The sequence below is a fragment of the Mesoplodon densirostris genome, chromosome 11, assembly GCF_025265405.1.
Source record: "Mesoplodon densirostris isolate mMesDen1 chromosome 11, mMesDen1 primary haplotype, whole genome shotgun sequence".
NCBI classification, from domain to species: Eukaryota; Metazoa; Chordata; class Mammalia; order Artiodactyla; family Ziphiidae; genus Mesoplodon; species Mesoplodon densirostris.
In genome coordinates, this window is record NC_082671.1 from 69,219,943 (window position 1) to 69,247,608 (window position 27,666).

A 27,666-nucleotide genomic window follows, 5' to 3' on the forward strand; every position below is an offset into this window, starting at 1 on the left:
CCTGCTGATTCAGAGGGTTTCTGGAGCACTCAGCATGTGCCAAGCACTTCACACCCCTTCCCATGGTGGGATTACGGCGCCCAACGCAGATGAGGAAGCTGAGGCTCAGACAGAGCCCGGGTCACCCAGCTGAGTAGTGAGGGACCCAAGAGCTCTGCGTGACCCCTCCCCACCTCATCAGTCATCAGGCCAGGCGTGAGCACCTCCCACAGCTGGCCAGGTGGCCAGTAAGTACCAGTCAACTGGGTCAGCAGCACGTGAAGTAGAGCCAACATCCATGGGGGCAGTGTTGCCCCGTGGTTAGAGCACGGAGCCTGGCTTCCAACCTCAGCTCTGCTGCTAGTGCACCATGTGACCTTGGGCAAGTCACTGAATTGACCTCATGGGGTTGTGGGGAGGATGAAATGCGTTCACATATGGGTTCAGTGCCTACGACAGGGCCTGGCACAAGAAAGAGCCAGCTATTATTATACCACAGCCTCATGTGCTGCTTCGGTTCACACGGGCCCACGAATCACATGATGCCTGCTTAAACCCTTCCCTGGATCCCACCTCCTGCTGGGGACAGCCCAGGCAGTAAGGGCCTCCGGAAGTTCTCTGACCATGACCGCAGCACTGCCCACCGTTTGCCCTGCAGTCCAGGGACACCCCCCATCTCAGTTTCCCAGAGTGCACCATGCTGTTTCCAGCCGACACGGCTTTGCTCTCGCCAGTGCCTCTACCTGTGGTGCCCTTCCCGGCTGTCCAGATCCCACCCCCGGGCAGAACTGAACTCTCCTGCTCTGTGTCCCACTGTGTCTCTACTAGGGCACCTCTGGCCCTGAGGGGTGCTGTCGTTGCCCCTGTTCCTCAGGGGCTAGCTCAGAGTCCTAGCTGAGTCCCCAGCCCCCGGCCCAGGGCCTGGCTTGGAGGTGGCTCCCTTGTCAGCTTGTCAAACAAATAACTTGAGGGACAAGATCAGAAAAAAAAAAAGAAGCTTGGAGCTGACAAGAAGCACCATAAAATGACTGAGACTTAACATCTTTCCAGGAAATAACCCTCCCAGGAGATGATTCTTGTGTGTTGCTGATAAAAATAGGGTGTTTCCTCAATCTTTACAAGGGACCCACAGGGGCTTTCTTAAAATGTAATGTAAGATGTAGCTGATGGAAAGGCAGCTGAGATGCTGGAAATGGCAGATCATCTGTCAGGAGACAGTTCTGTGATGACTCAGGCTTGTGTTGCTTGATAACTAGACCACCAGCCTATGCTACTAGGCTGGTACCCAGCACATAGTAGGTGTTCAGTGGAGGCAGAGAGGAAGGAAGTAATGGAAAGAGAGAATTAGGGAGTGATAACATTAACCCTTGACTTTGGCCAGCGTGTTATGATTTATGGGTCATTTTTACCCATATATCCTCACACAAATCCTATGAGACCAGAAGAACAGGGTTTTTTTAGCCCGCTGGACAAAGAAACTGATGCACTGAAACCAACTCAGGCCAAGTTCAGAGTAAAGGGGGAACTGGGGGCCACAAAAGAATGTGGGGGCCTCAGCAGTAGGAGACCCTGGACCTTCTCTCGACAAGGCTCCACTCAGGTGACAACACTCCAGTGACTTTATCTCTGGGTAGAATTGCCAGATACATACAGGATGCCCAGTTAAGTCTGAACTTCAGGCAAACAACAATATATAATTTTTTAGCATATATGCCTTCTGATGAGCCTCCCACAAAATTCAGCTCCCTTACGCCAGGGTAGTCTTGGCACCACGGTAGTTGGGCGCAGCTGCTGGAAACCAGACAGAGATTCTTTTGGCTCTACCACAGCTTGAGGGAGAGGTCCCTCTTCCGAGACTCACCCCACATCCTTCTGAGAGCTGGTGAGGCTGCCCAAGTCCTCCAGGAGAGATCAGCTAGAATATTTTGGCCTCTGAAAAGGTAAAACCCTTCATATTGTGAGTGAGCATGGGCTCTGGGGACGGTTGTACCTGAGCACATCCCAGATCTGGTCCATACGGGCTGTGTGACCTGAGGCAGGCTGTTAATCTCTCTGAGCCTCCATTTCCCCATCTGGGAAATGAGGTTAACAGCCCCAAGTTCTCTGGACTGTGGGGATGTAAGAGAGCCCAGCCCAGTCAGGAAACTTTAGTTCTGGTAACCCACCTAATCAGCAGTGGTTTGTGCCTACCTAGAGCACCCTTCTCTGCTTGTAGGGTAACAGTCCTGGGATTTTCCAAGTCCATCCTCCCCACTCTTAGGCCACGTGGTATGAGAGACGTCGACCCCACACCCAGCGCCAGGGCGTGGGTCTTGACCTAGGTCTGGCCAATCAGAGTGCTACCGCATTTAGGCTACAGTGATTGGTTCAGGGATGAGCACATGCCAATCCAAGCCAAGGAGGCTCTGTTCCGCCCTCGTTGGAGTGGCTGAGAAAGCAAAGGTGTCTTTCTGTTGAACCAGAGGGAGGAGGCTGGGCACTCAGGGCTGCCCGCCGCCATCCCCCCACTGAGAGGAAAGCTGCCATGGATGGAGGTCGACACAGAAGAATGAGAAGAGCTATGGGACGGGAGGACACACTGCCTGGTGACATCTTTCAGGATTCTGGATTAAGCGTGTCCTGAAGTCAGAGACCCCTCGACTTTCAGTAAAGGAGATGATAAACTCCCTCAAACAAGGTTCGGCAGGTTCCTGTCCATATAACTGAGAGAATTCTGAATGATTTATGATTGACTTGGTGTCTGGCTTGCCAACCTGTAGCCTGAGAATCTCTGGTGATTTACCCCCTACCCCACCCTCCATGACATCTAGCACCTGTTTCCATGGAAACGGACCAGAGCAGTGATCATCACTCTCTCCCTCCCTCCCACTTTTCTCCATATGCAAATGAAAGATCATCCACACCAGGATTCTCCCTGGAACCTTCCCAGATCCACACCCACCCAAGGGCCAGTTCGGCTACAAGAAAATGGCTCCAGATCCCCCAGCTCTGCAGTGACTGGGCACAAAGATACAAAACAAACATGTCATGGAGCCTCTCCGCCATGCTGGCTCAGGGCCAGGCTCCAGGGACTCCAGGTCGATGCCTCAGCCTCAGCCCTGCCCCACAGCATGCAGGCCTTGGAGCAGACAGACCTGTAGAGCCCAGGATAAAGCAGAGTGTAAAGTCAGTGGCAGAGCCAGGAGGATGCCCTGGGCCTGCTGACACATGGAGTGCTTCCCTGACCCAGAGATCACGCACACAGAGCCGTGCAGGAGGGAGGCCAGCAGTAAAGGCTTCTGAAAACAGCCCATTGGTGACTCTCTGATGCTGGTAGCCACAGAGGGTCTGCTGGCGGGCATGGGCCTCTGTGGAGCTTACACAGGTTGGTAATTGACTTTAGATTTCTCAACAGATCATGTGCACCCACAGTCAGCCCAGGTAGTGCTCCCAAGGCTCCAACCAGGACTTGGAGACATGGTAGGGTCACAGCTTTGGCCAAGAGCAGACGAAGAAACTCAGACCCTAGGAGAGGCATGTGGCAGACTTGGAGAGCTGCCCACCCAATACGCATTCTCTCGTCTTCCAATCTTGCCTGGCCCCAGGGAACGATTCTTGGTTGATTTACCCAAATTCAATGATGTTTTCTATTTTCCTAGCTTCCCTTGCAGCTAAGGATGGCCAAGAGATCCAGTCTGGCCAAGCATGCTGGGACAGAGGAAGGATCTAGAAAAGAAAATGTTGTTTTCCAGATCCAAGTAGGCAGGTGCAGCTGGCATAGCCCTGTCTCCCTTCACCCTTCCTGCCTTCAGTGCAGACACAATGCCCACAGCTTCAACAGCCACCTTGTGACCATGAAAGAAAGACCTGGAAAATCACAAGGACATCAGCCCCCACATCACAGAGACATCACTGGTACCCACTGACCTCAGAACATCATGTTATGTCAGACAAAACACCCCAGGATTTTCACAAGTCACTGTTGGTCATATGTTCTGTTACTTGCAGCCAAATGCATCCCTGACAAATACACCCAGCAAGTTACACAGAACCAGGATTTGATCCTAGCCCATGGAGCCAAGCTGCCTGGGTTCAACTCCTGACTCTACCCCTTGCCAGTCCATGACCTCGGGCAGGTCACTCCCTGTCCCTGTGCCTCATCTGTGAAATGGAACTGACCACAGTCCCTCCCTTGCAGAGCTAGTCTGAAGATTAAGCCAGATAATGCACAGCATCAGGCCCAAGGTGAGTACTCAGAAGACAGTAGATGCTCTTATTTTTATCGCCTGGATAATGCCTAAGAGGATTCAATTCCCTTTGCTTTTTAAAGTCCCACTGATGGGGCACTTTGGACAATAGGAACTCTCAGCAAGCAACACAGAGGGGACATGTCTGCCTGATCTTCCTAGAAAGCTCTAGTCCAGGGATAAGGAACAATTCTTACTGACATTTTGTTTCCCGAGAGCCTGTAAGAGTCAGGTTGGAGAAGCTGTTCCCCACGCACTCTCGGGAGAAGCTGTTTCCAGGGTGGGTTAGATCCTGGTCCAGCCCCTCCTTCTCCCTCCCTGGCCAAGGTGCAGAGTTCCAGACATTACTGCTATTTGTGTTAATATTATTAACGATGATTGAAAGTCTTACAAGGAGTCCCCACTGTTCCGTTGACACAGCACATCTGCTTGTCATGAGCATTAATTCAGATCCTGGACACAGATCAGAGATGGAGCCCTCCCCATGCCTCTCCCGCTTCCTGCAGCTTCCAGAACTGGGAAGCATGCTCTCCACTTGAAGCACTCCCAATGAGGGGCTCTGTGAGGGTCAAATGAACTAGACCCACTTGCAGTAGGGCCACTTGGGCATTTGCATATAATGCAGATTCCTAGGCCCTCTGTACCTGCTGGGTCTAGATCCCTTGGGTGAGGCCCAAGAATCTATATTTTAACATGTGCCCCAGTAATCCTGTCACTCTCTGGATTTTGGGGAGCACTAAGAAGGGGTACAAAGCTGCACATATGTTTGAGGATTGGGGAGGCTGCACATTCCTCATCTGCTCACGCTCATCCCTCAGCTGCTCCGTTCTCTACACCGAGGTCCTTTCCAGGATACCATCATAGCCAGAAGCTTTCAAGGGACATCAGACTCAAGGCCACTACTGTTCCCTGCACTCTTCCAAGGCGGGGCCCACACCAGCCATGCACTTGGCAAGGGCTCTGGCTCAGCCTCATTCTGGAAAGGTCCCTACAGCCCAGCCCTAGAGCCCTGGCTCAACCCCACCACAGACACCAGTCATCAGAATTCTTGGGGAGGGTTTTTTTTGTTTGTTTTTTGGGTTTTTTTTTTTGCAATACGCGGACCTCTCACTGTTGTGGCCTCTCCCGTTGCAGAGCACAGGCTCCGGGTGCACAGGCTCAGCAGCCATGGCTCATGGGCCCAGCCGCTCCACAGCATGCGGGATCCTCCCGGACCGGGGCACAAACCCATGTCCCCTGCATTGGCAGGCACACTCTCAACCACTGCACCACCAGGGAAGCCCCTTGGGGAAGGTTTTAACAGAGGCACCCAGCCCCTCCCCACAGACGTCAACGGCCACTTCATATCGTTGGTTAGGGGTGGCGGTAGTATTACCAGCTTGATGCAGCGAGGGAGATATACAGATAAAGAAAATCTCAAGTCCAACAAGAATGTCATTGAATATTTCACGGCCTCCTAATGGACTAAGGCAGAAAAGTGTAGCTTAAACAAGACAGTGAGGTAGGTTCAACTATTACCCATGGATTAGTGGGGCTTTGTCACACACTGGAAGAGAGTCTCTAGTGAGGTGCCACAGGGCTCACTGTCCTGGGCTGATCAAGCACAGGAAATAAATGTAATGAGTGAGTGACTCAAGACTCCAAGATATCACTATAAGATGAAATTAATAACAATAAATGCAAAGTTTGGTATTTGTGGTTTAAAAAAAAAAATCAACTGTGTTTAGTTCCAGGGTGGGAGAGACCTGGCTTGGAAAGTGAACACGACCTAGGGGTGGTAGGTAGCACAGCCCCTCACAGGTCACCATGATCCCACATGACCCTGGGGCAAGGGCAGTCCCTTCTCTTCCCCCATAAGTCATCATTGGAAAGTTGGGGTCCTGCTCCCCAGCCAGGGACCAAGACAGCCTGAAGTATATCCAGCAGGTGAGGCCACCCACCTGTCCTTTGACAAATGGTGGGAGATGCTTGGGAAACTCGGGGAGGATATGAGCCGCCTTCCAATTGGTGAAGGCTGTCATGAGTCTGTTGGGGAGGCACCTGCCCATGTGCTCCAGGCCCCTCTGTGCAATCAGGCCCCTGCCCCCGTCTCTGGCTTCATCTCTCAGCACCCACCCATGCCCCAGATCCCTGGACTCTGACAGACACCCTCCCCCACCCCCTGCCCGGCCTCTCTTCCTCAGGAAGCCGTACACTAACCCTCCCCTGCCATCTAAATCAGGCCCCCATTCCACACCCTCATGGCCCTTCTATACTTCTTCGCAACAACATTGGTCCCAATTTAGAAGTTATTTAGAACTTTTTTTATCTGTTTTATATCCATTTTCTAAATCGGGAGCTCCATGAAATCACAACAACATCTGTCTTGTTCCTCTCGTGTCCCCGCTGCACAGCACCTGGCGTGTAGTAGGTGCTCAATAAATGCTGGTTTTGTGAATGAGTAAGTGAATCCCATCAGGTGAGAGCTACAGGAAGACAAATTTCAGCTTCGTGAAAGAACTTCCTAGCACATTAGGTTGTCCCAGTTTGCAATCGGCTGCCTTGTGAGTTGCCCCCAGGGGCAGCACACAAGCAGGGGCCGAATGGATGTGGAGGTGAAGGCTCTGACCTCTAAGGAACCTTCCAGTACAGAGGTACAGAACCTCCATCGCTTGAAGAGGGAGCCAATAATTTGGGGAAGAGGAGGAGCAGGAAGGAAGAAAACATCCTCGGGATGGCAGGCCGGTTACTCGGGAAACAGGACATTTATAGCTGCGAGCTTGGGTGGGCCTGGGCGGGGGGTTGGGCTCTGGAGTCCAGGCTTGTGGCTTCCCATCCTGCCCTCTGCACCCACACCATCCCTAGGCACAAAGGACAGGAAGGACCCAGGACAGGGTTAGGTCTGGGTCACCAGAGTTCCCAGCATCCCACACAGGACTGTTCATGACTCACAAAATGTCTTCACTGAACCCGCCCCCTAAGCCAGGACTGGCTACATAATTTGCAGGGCCCAGTGCTAAGTGAAAACTTAGGGCCACTTGTTCAAAACGTATTAAGAATTTCAAAAGGGTGAAAGCAGAGCATTAAACCAAGCATGGGGCCCTAGGGGACTCCATATGCACCCAGCCCTCCCTGCCTCCCAGGAGGATGCTGGCCTGTGGACCCCACCCCATCCCACCCCCACCCCAAGGACCAAGAGAAGACATCAGACGGAGACCTGGCCACAACGCTGAAACCAGGCCAGCTCCTCACTCTGCTCATCTTAGATTTCATTGTCTTTATTCATAAATATGAGCAGACGGTGAGGGGGAAATCACTAAGCAATAGAGGAGACTCTTCAAGTCAAAAGGGCAGAGTGGGGGCACCTCCCTGGCGGTCCAATGGTTAAGAATCCGCCTTCCAATGCAGGGGACACGTGTTCAATTCCTGGTCCGGGAAGATCCCACATGCCATGGGGCAACTGAGCCCAAGCTCTAGAGCCCACGAACCACAATTACTGAGCCCACGTGCCGCAACTACTGAAGCCCGTGCGCTCTGGGGCCCATGTGCCACAACTAGTGAGCCCTCATGCTGCAACTACTGACGCCCATGTGCCTAGAGCCCGTGCTCCGCAACAAGAGAAGCCACCGCAATGAGAAGCCCGTGCACCGCAACGAAGAGTAGCCCCTGCTCACTGCAACTAGAGAAAGCCTGTGCACAGCAAGGAAGACCCAGCACAGCCAAACTAAATAAATAAATAAATCATGCAGTACTGACTTAAAAAAAAAAAAAAAAAGACTTCCCTGAAACAGGAGTTAAGAAAAATTATCCTAAAACGTGGAAATACAGCAAAGGGAGGGCAGTATTTCTCACAATGTCATTTAGAGCATTATTTAACAGACCTATCTAAGGACTATTTCATCATCTAGGGGAATATACCTTTGTTTGATTCACTCTTTACCATTAATTAACAGTCTGGCTGCTGTGCAATTACCTGTAAACTCAGAAATATTTGTGAGTGATTTCTGAGAGGGAAGACAGCAGAAGCAAGAAGAACTACAATCCTGCAGCCTGTGGAACAAAAACCACATTCACAGAAAGATAGACAAGATGAAAAGGCAGAAGGGTATGTACCAGTTGAAGGAACAAGATAAAACCCCAGAAAAACAACTAAATGAAGTGGATATAGGCAACCTTCCAGAAAAAGAATTCAGAATAATGATAGTGAAGATGATCCAGGACCTCGGAAAAAGAATGGGGGCAAAGATCAAGAAGATGCAAGAAATGTTTAACAAAGACCTAGAAGAATTAAAGAACAAACAAACAGAGATGAACAATGCAACAACTGAAATGAAGACTACACTAGAAGGAATCAATAGCAGAATAACTGAGGCAGAAGAACGGGTAAGTGACCTGGAAGACAGAATGGTGGAATTCACTGCTGCGGAACAGAATAAAGAAAAAAGAATGAAAACAAATGAAGACAGCCTAAGAGACCTCTGGGACAACATTAAACGCAACAACGTTCGCATTATAGGGGTCCCAGAAGGAGAAGAGAGAGAGAAAGGACCCGAGAAAATATTTGAAGAGATTATATTCAAAAATTTCCCTAACATGGAAAAGGAAACAGCCACCCAAGTCCAAGAAGCGCAGCGAGTTCCATACAGGATAAACCCAAGGAGAAACACACCAAGACACACAGTAATCAAATTGGCAAAAATTAAAGACAAAGGAAAAGTATTGAAAGCAGCAAGGGAAAAACGACAAATAACATACAAGGGAACTCCCATAAGGTTAACAGCTGATTTCTCAGCAGAAACTCTACAAGCCAGAAGGGAGTGGCATGATATACTTAAAGTGATGAAAGGGAAGAACCAGCTTTGATTCTAACTGCCTCTTATCCCCACATTTTTTCTCCAGTGCCTGTCTTCCTAATTCTGCTGATTACCATCCTGCTTGTTCCTCATTAATGGGTTGAATAAGTCTGTGATACATGTTCCTTCTAAGATTTGTGTGAGGGTAATTTTTTTTCAACTTTTTGGAAATTACACTTTGACTTCAGGATCAGGAAAGGACTTTTAAGAAGGCTGATTTGTATCTATAAAGAGATACGAGCGAATAATGCGTCCATAAAAATAAGCTGCTCTGAAAAATAAATTCAAGAGCCAGAAGAAATCCTGGGAATTAAAGACACAAAAGGAGAGGAACGCTTCCATTAGGGGCAGTAAATAGAGAAAAGGACATCGTTAGTGATTCAGAAGGCCAAGTCAAGGAATTCTCTCCAAGTACAGATGAAATCTGTGAGAGAAATGAGGAAAAATGCAGAGAATAGAGGAGGGAAATAACCACTTACTGGGAATTCCAGGAGAGAGCAGAGAAGAATGGGCAATCACCAAAGAAGATACAGAAAATTTTTTTTCTGACTTGAAGGAATACATGAGTCTTGAGTTCCAAAAGGCCCCACAGGGAGCAGTTCTTCACTTACACCTGCCCTTGTGAAATCTCTGAATTCTGAAGGTGAGGAGAAAACCTACAGGCTTCTAGCAAGGAAAAAGCAGGCTGTCTCCCAAGAAAAAAGAACCAGATCTATAGTGGCCTCAGCTGCAATACTGTGGTATTGATTTGGCTGGTATCATGGGCAGGGTTCTGAGGGAGAAAAACTAGGACTCTAGAACAGTACAGACAAAAACTGCCCTTCACCCACAAGGTCAAAGGAATATATGTTCGGACAGGCAAGACTGAAAAATGACACTATCCAAACACCTTTTCTTTTTAAAGAAAACTACTTAAGGATGTCCTCCAGCCAAACCAAAATGAGAATGAGAATGAAGAATTTGACAAAGGGGTGACACATCTCCCAGCATAGGAACCCCAGCATTAACTTCTAGTTTGGTCTAAATCATCGCTGATAATGTGGTTGTGAAACTGAATACAGCTCTGAGGAAGGGAAACTCAGAAGAGCTGCCACATTTTTTTTTTTTTTTGGCAGTACGTGGGCCTCTCACTGTTGTGGCCTCTCCCGTTGCAGAGAACAGGCTCCAGACGCACAGGCTCAGTGGCCATGGCTCACAGGCCTAGCCACTCCGTAGCATGTGGGATCTTCCCGGACCGGGGCACGAACCTGGGTCCTCTGCATCGGCAGGCAGACTCTCAACCACTGCGACACCAGGGAAGCCCGAGCTGCCACATTTTAAAGAACACCAGTGAGAATTCAGCATATACTTGGTGATAGCAACTCCCCATCTCAGCCATGTGCTTGGCCACCCTCCCTGCCCCTTCTCAAGGGCATCACATACATATGCTGGCATGCACACATATGCAAATGTACATGCTCTCACACACACGTGTATACACTCACACACACACTCGTGGGCCTCCAGCCTTTTTGTCTCCCCCCTTCTCACCTCTGCCATATTGACCATTACTGGGCATGGTTAACACCTGCTCCTCCTTCAGCTGTTGTGTGTGTGTCACCTCCTCAGGCAAGTCCTCCCGAGCCCGCAGCCTGGCCCAGAAATTCTCTCAGAAAATCATAACACTTTCCCAGTGCTCTGGTCTCAGCGTGTGACACGTTCACCCATGTGGCTGCTGGATGCCTCTTTCCAGATGGTAGTTGGGAAGGACAAGACCTATGTCTGGATTTGCCATCCTCCATACCCCACATCAAGGACAGAGCTGACACTTAGTAGGAGCTCAGTCAACCCCTGGCTGTTGGATGAATGTGTGAATGGGCCACCAGCCTGGTTTGACCCAGGAAAGCAAGGACAAGGCACAGAGCAGAGTCCAAAATGCTCCAAACTAGCTGAGTTGTCACCTGGCCTCTCTCTGACTGACTGTAGCTTAAGTCTTGGCAGAAATAACCACAGTTTGGAGTCAGACAGTACTTGAGTCTGTGCTGGATCTCTGACTTGCCGAGTGATCTAGATTGATATAATAATAATAATAGCTGGGATTTCCCTGGTGGTCCAGTGGTTAAGACTCCATGCTCCCAGTGCAGGGGGCCCAGGTTCGATCCCTGGTCAGGGAACTAGATCCCGCATGCCGCAACTAAAGATCCCGCATGCCGCAACTAAAGGTCCTGCAAGCGGCAACGGAGCTCCCGTGTGCACAGCCAAATAAACAAATAAATATTTTAAATAATAATAGCTAACATTTATTGGGTGCCCACTTTGATGTAGCTACTATTCATTATATTATCTCCATTTCACAGATGAGGAAACTGAGGCTTAGAGAGGTTAAGTGGCTTTCTCAGGGTCATAGTTAATGTAAAACAGACCCAGTATCAGCTGACAGTGCAGGAAGACACATGATTTACCTGAATGGGGAGGTATGAATGTCTGTCTGTCCAGGCCATTCAGGGAAGGGACATAATTCCTTCCTTTGCAGGCGTCCAGGAAGGACCCAGACAATATCACACAGCTTCATCAATATTACCAAGAAGCCCCAGGGATTATTCAAATTACGTCTGGCATGTAACAGGGGCTAGGACCTGTCTGATATGGTCTACCTACCCTGCCATGACAATGAAGAAATCCAGTCGGTTCCATGTGTCCCCAAGGTAGCACTTCTTGCCAAAAATGCCCAGGGCCACCATCTTGAGCACCATTTCCATGGCAAAGAAGACAAAGATGAAGTCATCAAAGACCTGCAGGGGCAGGAGGAAGGCAAGAAGCAAGGGACAGCATGAGGTTCTGGAGCAGGTCCCAGGGTCAGAGCCATGGTGTGAGGTGGGAACATGGGCACGGACATGAGGGGCCAGGGAAAGACCTGGAAACTTCTTCTCCTAGGCAGGGAGAGAACCTCAGAGATCCTCGTCCAATGGAGTCATTTCACAGATGAGGAGACTGAGGCCCAGAATGGGGAATGAGCTTGCCCAGGGTCATCCAGCCCACTCTATTTGTTCCCTAAACGCAAGCGTAATGACAAGGGACCCAGATGGGAGTGGGGTAAAGGGGGTCTCCCTGATAATCGCCATGCACTGGGCTAGACATGACCTCTTCAATTCTCACAATGACCCCATGAATGCTCCCATTTTACAGATGAGGAAACTGGAGCTCAGATTGTTTAAGCGACTTGCCACAGGTCACACAGCAGTGAATGGCAGACCAGAAATGACACTCAGGTCTATCTGACTCCAAAACCTACATGGAAGGAGCTTTCTCAAAACAGGCCTGACACCTCAGTGGGCACAGGTCTCGGTGCTGCCTTCTTCCGCTCAGAAAGGAGGCCCCCAATATGTCCCTAGTCATGGGCTCAGGTGAGTGTGTATTTCCTGAGGATGGGGCCTGGGTGGAATTCCTCTTCCCAGGATCAATGAGGGCTACGGTCAATTCAACAAATGGGCGCTGAGCACCTTCTGTGGGCAGCACATAGGCTGGGTGTTGGGGACACAGAGGTGAGTGCTCGGTAAACTCACCACCTGGTAGGGAAGCCAGCCTAGTACCCACTGAGGCTAACTGGTTCTAACTCTACCCAGGGCCCTGGGGCTCGCTGAGGAGCATGTTACCCACTTGGACCCCAGACCCACCCCAGAGATTCTAATTCTGCAGGTTTGGGATGGGTCAGGGGTCTGGATCTTTAACTAGTGCCCCAAGGGAACCTGAGGCTTTGGGCTGCTTGGGAACCACTGAGTCCTGTGGGAACACAAGAAGCAGAGGGCAATTCCTCCCAGGAGGAACCTGACTTTCTCAGGGAGACAGAATTGGATGCTTCCACATCTGTAGAATGGGTATAAACCTAACACCCCACACTGTGGGTGTACATGTGCCACAGGGACCAAACGTCAGGCCTCCACCTGGAACTATGGGTGTACGTGTGCCACAGGGACCAAACGTCAGGCCTCCATCTGGAACTTCAGTGAGATGAGAATAGGAGAGGTCCAGGAGGCCACTCCTAAAGTCATAGACAGAGTTATGGAGCTTGGCCTTTATTCCATGAGCACTGGGAGCAAAGGGCAGGCTTTCTGCAGTGAGTGTCCGGTCACTTGTGCTTTACTGGATGGGGGGTAGGGGTGGGGAGAACAGGAGGAAGCTGGTGGTGGGAGATAAAGGGGGTGTGGACTAGGGCAGAGACCTCGAGATAGACAGGATGGAAGGGAAACGGGTAAGACCAGCTGGGAGTGAGGAAGAAGAGGACAAGAGACAGGGCAGGCCAGGTGTTGAAGATGTGGCTGGGCAGGGTGGGGCAGGGCATGGCAAGAATGGGCGGGGCATGGCAGGAAGGGCGGGGCATGGCAGCCGGCCTCACCTGTAGGATCTTGCAGCGGTCTGATAGGCAGTCCATGTCGTCGCACGGCTGGTACATGCCAAGTGTCACGCAGTTCAGCAGGATCACCAGCATGCTGATACATTCAAACCACGTGCGCACCAAGTCAAGGACAAAACAGCTGGGGGACTGTGGTGCACCACCCACCACAAACGCAGGGCCACCCCATTTCCCTCCAGGTGCCTCCCCTGATGGGTCAATGCCCACATTTTCAAAGACCTTGGAGACCTTGGAGCCTACCTACCCCTCTCACAACAGACAGGGCCACACGTGCCAAATCCACCAGGGAACCCAAACCCCACCAAGCCACCGCCTGCCAGGACACCCCACCGCCTTGCCCCAGCCTGAGATTTCCCCTCAGACCCAGAAAGGGAGAGGTCCCCAGAGGCCCAGCTGGCGGGCCATCTCCGGACTACCCCAGCCGCTCTGTCTCTGACCACCTCCCCCTGACTGTCTTTGCCTCCCTTCTCTGACCATCCTTCGTCTCCGCAACCCACGGCCCCTTCATCTCTGCCCGACCCCTGGAGCTGAAGCCTGCAGAGGGCCCGCCCCGCGTGGCTGAGATTGGCTGGACACCCTGTCCTTCTCTCCTCTCCTGTGGCTGCATTACAATTCATGATCAGACTCAGGCACGTCTGTGCCTAGGCCCTCCCCAGTCCCTACACCAGGCGGGGTGGGGCTCAGCGTCCTCGGGCCTGTCCAGGCAGAAGGTCTCCTGCAGCCACCAGCCTTGGGCAGGGCCTCAGGGGCACGTGCTCGGACCCAGATGAGTGGGCTCCCCAGGCCAGGCCGCTCTCCTCAGTAATACCCTCCTCCTTCCTGACTGGCTCCTGCCCAGTCTTAGAACACAGCTGACTGATGTTCAGCCCCACCCCTCCCAATCCACCTAGAGTCCTAGAACCAGGGGGGCCAGAGCTTGAAGGGACCTGAGGGCCTGGGTCATTCATAAGTTATCTTGGGGACATGCTCGTGGTCTTTATCCACAACTAGAACCGACATTCCAGGGGGACGGGGGGATTACATTCACAGCCCTGACAGGGACAGGCATCTAGGAGGAGTTCAGTAAATGTCTGTTGTGAGTAAATAAATCTCTCTAGGCACTGCCCACTCTGACACCCAAGGATTCTTGAGTGTCCTCAAATGAAAGCCCTGGTCCCTCAATTTCAAAGCCCTTGCCCTGAGCTCAGATGTAGCTATTGGAGGCCAGACCCTTAGCCAGACCCCATCCAGTGCAGGGGGTGGGAAGTACCTCTTGCCTGATGGAAGACTGACCTGGTTTCCTTGGCAACGAACTCCCGCCCATCCCCGGCCCTTGCTCACCTTGGGATGCTGCCTTCCCTCCCGCTTTCCCCTCAGACCCTCCTCGCCCCAGCCCTGCTCCTTCCTGCCCCCCCAAACCTCTGTCACTCTCCTGCCACAGCCTGTAATTAACTTCAGTCGCTGCCAGGGCCTCCTTCTAGACTGAGCATCGCTCCAGCAGCAGCTTCATCATTAATTAAGTTTTTTGAAGTTCAAACGTTCTAATTACCAGCGAACGTCCCCCACCCCCTTGCCTTTCCCCCCTGCCTGTTGTGCTCACTCTCCTTCCAGCCACCTCTTCTGCTCTCTCTGCCCTTCCCGCCAGTCTCATGTTCCAAGTGCACTTGGCAGGTGTCTCCCAGAAGCCTGGCACTCCCACTTCTTCCTCACCAAGGCCTTGAGCAGTGGAGGTCAGCAGGCCCATTTTACAGATGAGGAAAACTGAGGTTTAGAGAAACAAGGGGCCTCTCCTAGGTCACACAGCTGGAAGCACTGATGCTGAGATTCACACCAGGCCTGCTCTCCTCTGTAACGGAGGGCCCATCTCTGCCTGTGCCTTCACCACCCCTCTCTGAGGCCTCAGCCCATCCTCAGCGTCTCTCACCTGGACCCTGTACAGCCTCCCCGATAGCTTCCAACTCTGGTCTCTGCCCCTCCAATCTGCCCTGCACACAATCCCCAGGCACTTGCTGTGTGGCCAACACTATCCGAGCTCTTTGCAAGTGTCACCTCATTTAATCCTCCAGCACTGTTAGAAGCCCATTTACAAGTGAGGAAACTGAGTCACAAAAGGGAATACAATTTGCCCAAGGACCCCAGCTGGGAAAAGGCAGAGCTGGGATGCAAAACCAGAGCCTGCTTTTCTTGCCCCCAAGCTATTTCATCACTGCCAGATTAATCTGGCTGAAGCACAACTCTGATACCTCTCCCCTGTTCAAAAACCTTCCATGGCTCCCCATCACCTTCCCTGGCCTGACACACTCAAGGCCTCCTACATTCTGACCTCACTAAACTCTTCTAGCCTTACCTCCCACCAGCCTTTGCATGCATTGAACTTCTTGCTGTCCCTAAGCATACGCTTTGCATGTATTTTCTTCTACCATCTTTACTAGGCAAACTCCTACTCATCCTTCAGGTGACAGCCCAGGTCATTTGTCACCTCTTCTTGAAGCTTCCCTTGAAGCACCTTTCCCCACTCACATAGTGGTGGCTCAGCATCCTCTCCGGAAGTGCTCCCCACCCACCTGGTCTAGCTCATATCACAGTAATGAACTTGGCAGTAATCACGACTACTGTATGCCAGGCCCCTAGGGGCATGGCCCTAACGCTCATCACAGCCCACTGGGGGCAGGTGGAGAAACGGTCTGGAGAGTTGGAGTGACCTGTCCAAGGTCACACAGTCAGTAAGTGGTCCAAACGCTCTGATTTAGTGGTGCGGGAGCCGCCGCCACGGGGGTGCCTCTGTGGCTCATCCCTCGAAGTGGCAGATGGAATGGCTTTCACCTCTAGATTGCTCAGCTTCAGACACTCAGAGATGGACAGTCTCAGCCCTGCCCCGAGGCGCTGGGGGAAATCCCAGATGGCACAGCCTGGGCCCTTTCCAGGAGCCCATGAGGCTCAGAAGTCAGGCCAGAGCTGGCATCGCTGCCCGTGGTTCCTGACATGCTCCCCACTGGCTTGGGGATCAAAGGCACCGGCCCTCCTTGAAGTTAAGCCAGACCACATGGTGCAGGGTCGGAGAGCATCAGAGGGAGAAAAGGTCGCGGGCTGAGCAACTTGGTGGCCTGGCCCAATGCCCAATGTTGCCATCTTTGGTCACAAGCACTGAGGAGCTCCAAAAGCCTTCAGGCAAAGCTCCGGGGCTCCGGGACAATGCGAGGGAGGACAGAGGCCCAGAGAGGGTGGTAAGGGATTTCCGGGGAACAGGGCAGGCAGGGGCCTGAGTGCCAGCTCCACGAGGGCAGGGGCTTGTCAGCGGCCCTGCGTTACCTCCCACAGCAAGGCTCAGGGCCCCCGTCTGGCACCTGAGGCTCTGCAGTTAGGACCCTGCCCACTTGCCCACTTCGTCGCCCAGACTTTCATCCCTCTCTGGCTGACCTTTGTCACAGAACCACCCCATCCAGGTCCTCAGAGAGCCCCTGATCCCATCCCCCACTGCCCAGAGGGGACACAGAGGGGCAGAGAGCATCCAGCAACAGGGGGAGCCTGGATCAGAAGTGACCCTCTGACAAGAGACTCCCCTCCCACAGGGGTCCGTGAGTCACAGATGGATTCCAAACCCTACCAAAACCCCACATGTCCCCAAACGTCCAGGCTCTGCGTGGGTAGCAGCCACTAGGCACAGGTCCCCACCCCCGCTCCCAGCTCCACCCCTGCCCCCATCTCAGCCCCGCCTCCTGCCAGCCTCGCCTTAGGAGCCCCGGCCCATCTCCCCGCACCCCCTGCTCTGCCCTCAGTGCCTCCTATGGCCCTCAGAACTGGGGCCTCAGAGCCCAGCAGTGAATTAATGCACACCTATTGAGCGTCTGCTGTGTGCCCGGCACCAGGTTAACAACGGCGATAATGGTAACAATGGCAAACACATCTCAAGTGTTCTGGAGTGTTTGTCTGCCAAGGAGCTTTCTAATCAAACAGCATGTATTATCTCGTTTAAACCTTACAGGCCAGTCCAGGCCCTATTCCCAGGGCCCCAGAACACAGAGCCCATGTAGCCATGGACTGAGGACCGGGGCTTGTCATCTGTGTGCAACAGGGGAAGCCCCGGTCCTTGTCAACCTCTTCTATAACAGGGTGCAGAGTTTCCCATTCTTTGGCTTTGGGGGGACAAAAAAAAAAGCCACCTCACCAGCAAAGGACTGAAAATCCCAGGCTGCTGTTAACTGCAGATTACTTAACATGACCTTGAGTAAGAATAAGAGATTCCATCACAAACCCTTTAGACAATGGCTGTCTTCCAAGTGCTGAACGTTCGCTCACAGCCTTTAAATACAATCAATCAATTCAGGCCTGGCAACGTGGAGAGTCACCCTGCAACTTCAGCCAACTCCCCCCAACTGGCAGGTACTATTGTTACCCCCATTTTACAGATAAGGAAACTGAGGCACCAGTGCTGGCTGCAGGGCTCCAGCCACAGCCACCCAGGGTCACATGGCTGGTACGTGGCAAGGGCAGGATTTGAACCTGCTTCTGTTGACTCCAAACCCCCTGTTCTCGGCCACGTGCTCTCTGGCCCCAAGCACAGGGCCTGGACTGGCGTGTGCTCTGTGGAGTATTTGCTTTTCCCTTCTCGCCCACATCGGCTCCTCCCGATTGGGCCTGGGTCAGCAGTGCGAGGTCAGGAAGGGGGATAGTCCACCTCCACCATGGCTGGGAAGGAAGGACCTGTGTGCAGGACATGGCAGGAGGGGAAGCCAGTGAGGAGAGGGTGCTGGCCTCAAGGCCCCCAGTAAGAGCCGAGCTAGATCAGTACCATCTGCACCCCATGCCTGGCTGCTGTCTTAAGAAGGCCGGGGTGTGATCTGGGAGGACAGGGTCACCAGGGAAGCCACAATGCCGGGGGCCCCCTCAAATCTGACACTTCCCAAAGAGAAGAATGACCAGCTGGGCAGTGTCCAAAGCCCGAGCAGGCCCCTCAGGGCAGCCTCCCTCTCCAGGAGCCAGAGCCAAGGCCTGCACAGTTACCATGGCAACCACCACCCTCCATCCTGTAGGCCCAGCTGACAGTCATGGTTTCTGTAATTTGGGGGGCTCTGGTAAGGTGGGTGGGGGGTGGGAGTGCTGGGTTTGGCTTGGGCAGCCAAGTTTGTTTTAATTTTTGTCAAATCTGAAATCAGATCCATTTCCCAGGGTGTACCTCAGCTGTCTAAATAAATCAAGTGGAGGAAGAGGGTTGGGAGCTGCATCCTCCTGGACCAGGGAGGCAGGAAAAGTGGACCAGCCCTTGTACAGGATCCCTCCCATATACGTCCCCAGGGAGTCCAAGGATGGGCAGGCAGGAAAAGTGGACCAGCTCTTATACAGGATCCCTCCCATATACATCCCGAGGGAGTCCAAGGATAGGCATGCAGGCCTCAGACCTTCATAGACCAGGGCCTGAGGTTCCAGATCCCTGTTCTTGGGCCAGCTCTTTGATCCTCCGAGGCCAGGTTCACAAGCAGCCATGGAGCACCTGCTGTATACCTGGCCTGTGCATCATCGTACTGAGATGAACCAGGCTCACTCCTGCCCGGGAGATGTCCAGAGTGCTTCCATGTTCCAGGACCCGCCGTGGTGTGAGGCCACGTTGTAAAAGTGGTTACCATTTTGAATGTCAACTATGCTCCAGGTCCTGGGCTTTAAAGAGGATATCCATTCACTCATTCATTCATTCGACTTATCTTTATGAGCAGCAACCACTCTGGAAAGCTGCTTGGCAGCATTTATTAAAACTAAACATTGGGTTTCCCTGATGGTGCAGTGGTTGAGAGTCCGCCTGCCGATGCAGGGGACACGGGTTCGTGCCCCGGTCCGGGAAGATCCCACATGCCGCGGAGCGGCTGGGCCCGTGAGCCATGGCCGCTGAGCCTGCACGTCCGGAGCCCGTGCTCTGCAACGGGAGAGGCCACAACAGTGAGAGGCCCACGTACAGCAAAAAAAAAAAAAAAAAAAACTAAACATAAGCCTATGCTAGTATCCAGCTGTGCCACTCCTTGGTCCATACCCCAGAGAAATGCCCAAATAAGTCCACAAAAAGGCACGTGCGATTCTTAACAGCCCCAACCTGGGAACAACACAAGTGTCCGTCAACAGGAGAATGAGTCGGGCAGGAGATTTCAACTGGGGATGATTTTGGCCCCCAGTGGACGTGGCCATGTCTGGAGACATTTTTGGTTGTCACAACCGGGGTTTGAAGGATGCTCTTGGCACCCGGTGGGTGGATTCCAGGAACACTGCTCAAAACCCTACAATGCACAGGGCAGCCCCACTGCAAAGAATTATCCAGCCCAAAATGTCAACTGTGCCGAGGCTGAGAAAGTCTGTGGTACATCCTTTTGATGGAATACTACCCAGTGATGAAAAAGAACAAACTACTGCAGCAGCATGGATGGAGCTGCCAGGCATAACGCTGGCAACAGGAGCCAGATGCCAAAGAGCAAAGAATGTCCAAATCCAATTAGACGAAGTGAAAACCCAGGCAAAGCAAACCAATAGGGAAGGAGGTCAGAACGGCGGTAACTCTGGGGGAGAGTCCTTCACAGGTGGGGGTGAGGGAGCTTGCGGGGCTGGAGATGTTCTTCTTGGCCTGAGTGGGGTCACAGGAGTGTGTGTATATGGAAAAAATGCCTTGAGCTGGACATTAAGATTTGTGAGCTCTACTGCAAGCACACTTTATCTCAATAAAAAGTGTAACAAAAAATGATAAAGAATCACAGCTATAAGGAAAAATAAAATGCAACAATTAAAAAAACACAAGCACCCGCTGGGGCACCAGCTGTGATGGACCCCCAGGGCACCTTCACCACAGCCCTGCAAGAGAAGGGTGCCATCCTTGTTTCACAGACTTGCCCAAGGCCACAACAAGGGACAGAACCAGATTTGAACCTCACACCATTCCATCTCTGTGTTTTTTTTTTTTTTTTTTTGCGGTATGCGGGCCTCTCACTGTTGTGGCCTCTCCCGTTGCAGAGCACAGGCTCCAGACGCGCAGGCTCCGCGGCCATGGCTCACGGGCCCAGCCGCTCCGCGGCATGTGGGATCTTCCCGGACTGGGGCACGAACCCGTGTCCCCTGCATCGGCAGGCGGACTCTCAACCACTGCGCCACCAGGGAAGCCCTCATCTCTGTTTTTTTTTTTTTTTTTTTCCTTTTTGCGTTATGTGGGCCTCTCACTGTTGTGGCCTCTCCCGTTGCGGAGCACAGGCTCCGGACGCGCAGGCCCAGCGGCCATGGCTCACGGGCCCAGCCGCTCCGCGGCATACGGGATCCTCCCAGACCGGGGCACGAACCCGTATCCCCTGCATCGGCAGGCGGACTCTCAACCACTGCGCCACCAGGGAGGCCCCTCATCTCTGTTTTTTTAAAGATTTGTTCTGTCCAAACCCACGGCAGCCTTGGGAGACAGGCATGGCAGACGTCAACACACCCACTTAACAGATATGAAAATGAAGGTCCAGAGACTGCAGGACTTGCCCAAGGTGTCACAGTTGTTGAGCTGAGGCAGAAAATTGTTCCACAAAGTGAAGAGACCCGCTGGGCAGATGGTCCTAGGCCTCTCTCAACTTACATGCCTCTAGCAACAGGGAGCTCCCCACATGACACACAGCCCTGCCCAGGCTGATTGGTTCTGGTTATAAGCTATGGAGCCTCAGTGGGCTGAGATCCCTTAGAACGAGTGAGCTCTCCCTTCCTTGTCCCTGCCCCCAAGCCCACTTCTTAGAGTCCCTGTAATTTGACAACTCATTGAATTTGGCCAAAGTCTCTGATTCCCAGATGCCCAGCAGGCCTCCGTGCCCAGTGCAGACAGCTGGAGTGGGGGAGGCAATGGTGAGGGAACTGGGGCCGTCAGCTTGGAAGAAAACCCGGGGCGGATGGTCCACAGGAAAGAAGCTCCAGCCAAGTACACTCTCCAGACGTCACACCTCAGCCATCGCTGAAGACAAGGGCAGGGAAGGCCCCTGGGGGGCCAGGGTCCCACTGTCTGTGAGCTGTCCCAGCCTCAGGAGCCCATCCACAAAGAAGGTGCACTGCAGGGGAGCCTCCTGGAGTCCTAGGCAGGGGGTGTGGATGCCTCCCCTGGGCCCTCCCGGCAGCTTGGACATCCCCCTGATGACAGTGTGGTCTGTCCTAGCCTCCCGCCCCCAACCAGGCTGTGCTCTCCAAGGGCAGAGCATATCCGACCCTCTCTGTGCCCAGAGGCCCACCTGGAGCAGCAGCTCAGGGGTATCTGCAGCCTCAGGAGGGAGTGAGGTCCCCGTTGCTTGGAGGCATCAAGGAGGCTAAGAAGGGACTTTTACACCAGAGGGATCTGCAGCCTCCCTCCCCACCCTGAACTCCCCCCCTCTCCTTTTTAACATCCATCACTCGTTATTCATATATTCAGCCCCTCTTCACTGAGGGTCCCCTCTGTCTGGCCCACAGTGGCTCCGGGAACCCAAAATAAAGAAGACATGGTCCCTGCCCTCCAGAAACCATGAGCAAACACTCCGTGGAGACACAGACGGAGAAGGTGAGGGTTGGACAGAGGGTGATGACAATCTCCCTCAGCCTCCTGGGGGCCTGTCCCCACCACACATATCCCCTGCCTGCCCCTGACCACCCACGTACACACATTCACATGTGCACTCCCATGGAGCCCCGTAGCCCCTCCCGCACGTACACGCGCTAACTCGCGTGCACACCATCCTCCACGCCCCCCAGACAGCAGCACTGGGCATGGCCGACCCACTCTCTCCCTGAGGAAGCTTATGAGCCCTTTCTCAGAATAATGTTTTTAAGTGCAAAATTGTTCTTAAAAGAATGCTTAGTATTAGAAAGGAAGGAAGCCAGCTCTGTTAAAATACTTGTCAAAATATTTTGTAGAAAAACAAATTTGTGATGGGGGTGTGTTTCGTTATCAACACAACAAATAACCAGAGCTGGGGCGGGTCTGATGCTGTCTGCCTGGGAAGCAGGGATGAATGTCAATGACATTCTGAGAGCTCTACAACGACCATGATGTGACACGGAAATATTAAATATCGGTGACTGCTACTGGTGACAGTCGCAGACACTGCCAGTAACCCCACCGTGCTTGGTTGCCTCCATTCATAATAGATAGAAATGCTCCATTTCATTCAGAATTCAGTGAAAACAAACATGCAACTTGTCCCCATCCAAGTTCACAAACCTTAGTTTAAGACCCTTGTTCTAGAAACTTTCTCCTCCTGGGCGCTGGGGACACCACAAGCCCCTGAGAAGATGCCCTTCCTGCTTCGTGGACTCCACACCTTGAATGATGGCCCTTCTCAGGCTCCCCAGTCCCCGATCTCCCTTCTCCATCCCCTGACCCCACACCCTCTCCCAGAGCCTTGACAACCGTCCCTGGGCTGACCAGGTCCTGTCTGGTCCAGCCACAGGTTCACTCCCTGCTGAAATGGCCTCCCAGACACTGCTCTGGGATGTCTCTGGGAACCTCAAATTCATCAGATCCAAGATGGGATAGGTCCTCCTCTCCCCAGACCACCAAATTCTCCCCTGAACTTCCCACCCCCATGAACAAGGACCGCAACCACCACCAATCCTGCAAGTCATCCAGACTAGAACCCTTCAGAGCCCTCCTTCCCCTCATCCCCATGCCCATCTCAGAGATCTGTCCGCTTCACCCCCTAAATCTCTCCTCTCCACCCACTCCACGGCACCCCACTGCCCAGGCAGGCTGCACTGTCTCACCCCTGAGTCCGTGAACAGCCTCCTCCTCCAGCCTTGCCTCTTCTGCCACAGCCTCCACGCAGCAGCCTGAGGGCTCCTCCAAAACCAAAAGCCTTCCGTGGCTCCGCTGCCTTCCAGAGAATTTCCAAATTCCTTGGCTCGGCATCCCTTCGTGTAAGGGCTCTGGGCCGGCCTCGTCTCTGTCCATATAACCTCCACCTCCAACCTTGTTTACTAGGATGCACCTCATTGAAAGCTTTGCTGCACACCTACTATGTGCAGGGCTGAGGGTCAAAGCGAAATTAGAGACAGGCATTAATGGAACATGGCACCTGTCCTCAAGGAGCTCACAATCTAGCAGAAGGTGAGGAGAATAAGTCAGGTACAAAAGGTCTTGTAAGTAAATAGTACAAGGAGAGAGTGATGGTGCCCAACACAGGGTTGAGCTGGGGATTCAGCATCTGCCAAACAAGTGAATGGATGAATGGGTGAATGGATTGACAGATGGGTAGGTAGGAAGGTGGGGGTGGGGCCGTTGGGTAGTTGGATGAATGGATGATTGAATGGGTAGATAGTTGGGAAGATGGGTGAATGAATGCATGGATGTAAGAGTTGGGTGTATAGGTGGGTGGGTGGGCAGATAAATGGATGCAGAGACGAAAAGATGGATGCATGGATGGGTGGATGGATGGATGAGTGGGTGGATGGATGGATGGATGGATGGATGAAGTAAAGAAAGGCGGGGGGGAGATGGGTGGGTGGGTGCATGGGTGAATGGGGGACAGATGGATGGGTGGGCATATCGGAAGGTGATTGGGAATGTGACTCTCTAGTAAATGGCAGCTCCAGGACCCAAACCCAAGTCTACGGGACCACAGGAAACACTTCCGGTTGGGACTCAGCACCATCCTCGACTCCTCTTTGAGCGATTCCCACCCTCAGTCTCAGCCCTCCTCCTCACAAGACCCTCAACTCCGTTCTTTCTCAGAGCTTCAAGAGATCTCAGGGACCACCTAGGCCAGCGCTTCTGAGCCTCAGCATTATTGACATTTGGGGCTGGATAATTCTTTGCTGTGGGAGGCTGTCCTGTGCGTTGTAGGATGTTTGACCTTTATCCACTGGAAATCAGTAGCACCCCCTCCCCAAGCTGTGACAGCCAAAAGCATCTCCAGACTTTTGCCAAATGTGGCCCGAGGGCAAAATCACTCCCGACTGAAAAATCACAGTTGATACAGCTCAACCTTCCCTCACCAACAATTTTAGGGATGAGAAAACTGAGACTCAGACAGGAGGAGTGACCGGCCTGAGATCACGGGGCTTGCACGTGGGCTCGGCCTCTCTCCCCAGCCCAGCGCCTCCACATTTATACAGCACTTCACCATCAGCCAAGCCTTCTCCTCCTGCTTTCTCATCTAGATGAGCCAGATGGAATCCGGTGCCCAGAGAGGTCCAGGTGTTTGCTCAGTATCACACAGCAGTAAGCACCAGTGTCAGGATATGAACTTGGGGAGAGATGAGGGAGACGGGGGAGCAGAACACAGCTCCACAGGGCAGCTAGGGGCGGAAATGTGGAAGGCAGCCCTATAGGAGAGCTGGAGGGAGATGAGCAGGAAGACACTGTGGCTGATTAAAAAGACATATCGATTTCTCTCCAAGGGAAACAAACAGAGCCATCTGTCTCCCCACGGGACCATGACGCGGTCTGAGGGAGGCGACAGGTCAAAGTTGGCTTCTGACACGGAGCTGCAGCCCAGGCAGGAGGGAGGAGTAAAAATCCAATCACATTTTAAATGCCCCAGGAGGGGGCTGACTCTTCATTAGCCAGCCCTCTTTCTAATCCTCCTGCTGTGCACCAGTCACAAGGAGACTTCCCCTGGTCTGGGCTCTCAGGTTTCACAGGGCCGGCGCACAGGCTGCCCCCCAACCCGCCTCCGCCACCGCCAGCCTGGGTGGCCCACACAAGCTGGCCTCGACTAGCAAACGGGCTATCTCGAGGATGGCGCTGAGCTGCACCCAGCGCACAGGAGGCCCTTAGGGGACGCAGCGCCCGCTCCAGCACAGCCTTCCAGAAGCGTCCTTGCACGCTCAGCCTCCACTCCTGTCTTCTCCCTACCCACACCCCAGGCTATAATCAGCAGCCCTGGTGACCCCAGCTTGGCTTGGAACCTTTGACCAGACTGTTTCCTCAACTGGGATGCCATGCCCCTCTGCCCACTTCCCATCAAAATCTCTCCTGCCCTGCTCTTTCTCCACTCACAGCTCCTGCTGCATCCCCCGTCAGGACGAACTGACCACTGCAGCCTCCTGGTGCCCTCAGCCCCTCAGGGTCCCTCTGCCTGGTCTTTACCCTATTTTTCTTCACTGGAGTATGATTCGGGTGCGGCTCTGCCTCCCCCATCAGGCTGGGGACTCCTAGGGGTCACTGCTGGGTTCCAGGCCTGGTGCACCATGGTCCCACCCAACATGGCTGAACAGCCCTGGGGGCACCTCCGCTCAAGTCTGGAACAGTGTCCAACACTACTGAAGCTGGCTTTGATAAACACTTGTTGAATCAATCAATCAATCAATCAATCTTCATTATAGGTGCCTCCTGCTTGTTCTGCAGAACTTAGTCTCTCTCCCTCAAGCATCCTCCATTCTGCTCCAGCAGGGACCATTCTAATAAATGAAATTACTCATGTTCTATCCCTGCTGGACCCCCTTAAATGGCTCCCCAGTGCCCACAAGACAGAGAGCAAGCTCTAACCTGACACTTCTTACCCTGCTATCCAGCCCCTGCCTCACACTGTTACAGCCACACTAAACTCCTCACTGTTCTCTACACTATTCCCTCTGCCTAAAATACCATCCCTCAACTGTTCTCCTGGAAAACTCCTACTCATGCAGCAAGACCCAGGCCAAATGTCCCCCCTCCAGGTAGGCTTCACCAATGCTTCCAGGCTGGGTCAAGGGCAGCTTCTGCACCTGTAGCTCTCTTTCTTTCTTTCTTTTTTTTTTTTTTTTTGGCTGCGTTGGGTCTTCGTTGCTGCTCACAGGCTTTCTCTAGTTGCAGCGAGCGGAGGCTACTCTTCATTGCGGTGCATGAGGCTCTCACTGCAGTGGCTTCTCTTGTTGCAGAGCACGGTCTCTCGCGGGCTTCAGTAGTTGTGGCACACGGGCTCGGTAGTTGTGGCTCACGGGCTCTAGAGCACAGGCTCAGTAGTTGTGGTGCACAGGCTTAGTTGCTCTGTGGCATGTGGGATCTTCCCGGACCAGGGCTCGAACCCGTGTCCCCTGCACTGGCAGGCATATTCTTAACCACTGCGCCACCAGGGAAGCCCCCTGTAGCTCTCTTTATATATAAATCTCCAGGTGACAGTACCTGAGATTGCCCTGTGAGTCAGGCTCTCCCTGGCCCAGCCAGGCTCCTCTAACTGGCCATCCAGTCTACCCGGCTGACCAATGAGCGTGCAGCATCCACTCTGACTACCATGAACATCCCCAGGGCATAACTTGATGCTGACTTTTAGTTCTGAGAAAAACAACCTTCTCTACACCAGATGGAGGGAAACGGACAATTTCCCAGACATGTGTTGCTTCTTCCAGCAACACTTGCCGTCTGTCTGGGCATTCCGCTTAGGCCAGGGCTGAAGGAGGAGGGGACACCTTCTCCGAAAGAACCCCTTCCCTGGCTGCGAGCAGGCCCTGGCCTGAGAGTCCTGGGATCCGGTCTGCCCTGGATTTGCTGACTACTCAACATGTGACCTCGGGCAGTTCACGCTCCCTTCCTTGGCCTCAGTCTCCCCAGCTGTAGAATGGGGAGTTAGCACACTCCCAGCCCTGCCACTGCATGTGAGGAGCTGAGAGTATCTGAGAGGTCATGGCGAGTGGGAAAGTACTTTGTAAACTGGAAAGTGATGAGCAAGCCCACCTGTGCCAGGCCTGGGCGTTGGAGGCACAGAGTAAAGTGAGAACCACAGGTCCAGCCTTCTGGGGCCTCACACCTGGAGGAGGAGACAAGGCCAGCAACCAACAATTCCCTGAGGCAGGAGGAAACTAAGATAGGGAAGGACTGATAAAAGGCTAAGGGAGCCTAGAGAGGAAAAAGCTGAGATCCAGGAAAACTTCCTGTAGGTGGCGGCCAGGAAGCTGGGGCTGGTGGGGCTGGCAGGATTTGGCACCATGGAGATGGGGGAGAGGGCACTGTGGGGGCAGACCCAGCAGAAGCAAAGTCAGGGAAGCAGGAGTGTCAGGAAACACCAGCAGCTTGTTTAGGCTTCAGAGCAGAGTGTGTGAAGGGAAATAGCAGAAAGGCAGCTGGAGGCCAACCAGGTGGATCATGGAAGGCCCTGAATCCAGGCTAAGTGAAACTATTCTGGGGGTGACAGAGAGCCGCTGAAGGTTTTTGAGTGAGGAATGAATAAGCAAACAAATGGAAGAAGGCAGGCAGGGAGGGAGGAAACAGTACCTGACAAGTGACAAACCGCTTCCATGCTGGGAGCCCCAGGACCCCCTGATGTTGAAGGCGAGTGGGGAGGAGAGAGGGGGTCCAGGGGAGAGGCACTCATCCGAGGTT

General features: G+C 53.0%; 1 protein-coding gene and 1 non-coding gene across 2 annotated transcripts in view; one reads left to right on the plus strand and one right to left on the minus strand.

Annotated features, from left to right (window-relative positions):
• CACNA1I (calcium voltage-gated channel subunit alpha1 I) overlaps positions 1-27,666 on the minus strand; it is a 105,356-nt gene that overhangs the window by 72,418 nt on the left and 5,272 nt on the right. The window contains exons 2-3 of the mRNA XM_060113944.1: positions 13,410-13,521; positions 11,675-11,808 (exon numbers count right to left, since the gene is read on the minus strand). Coding sequence (XP_059969927.1) covers positions 11,675-11,808; positions 13,410-13,521 — 246 coding nt within the window. The remainder of the gene's footprint in view (positions 1-11,674; positions 11,809-13,409; positions 13,522-27,666) is intronic.
• Positions 11,118-11,190, plus strand: TRNAW-CCA (transfer RNA tryptophan (anticodon CCA)). The gene has a single exon. It is a non-coding gene; the product is annotated as a tRNA-Trp (tRNA).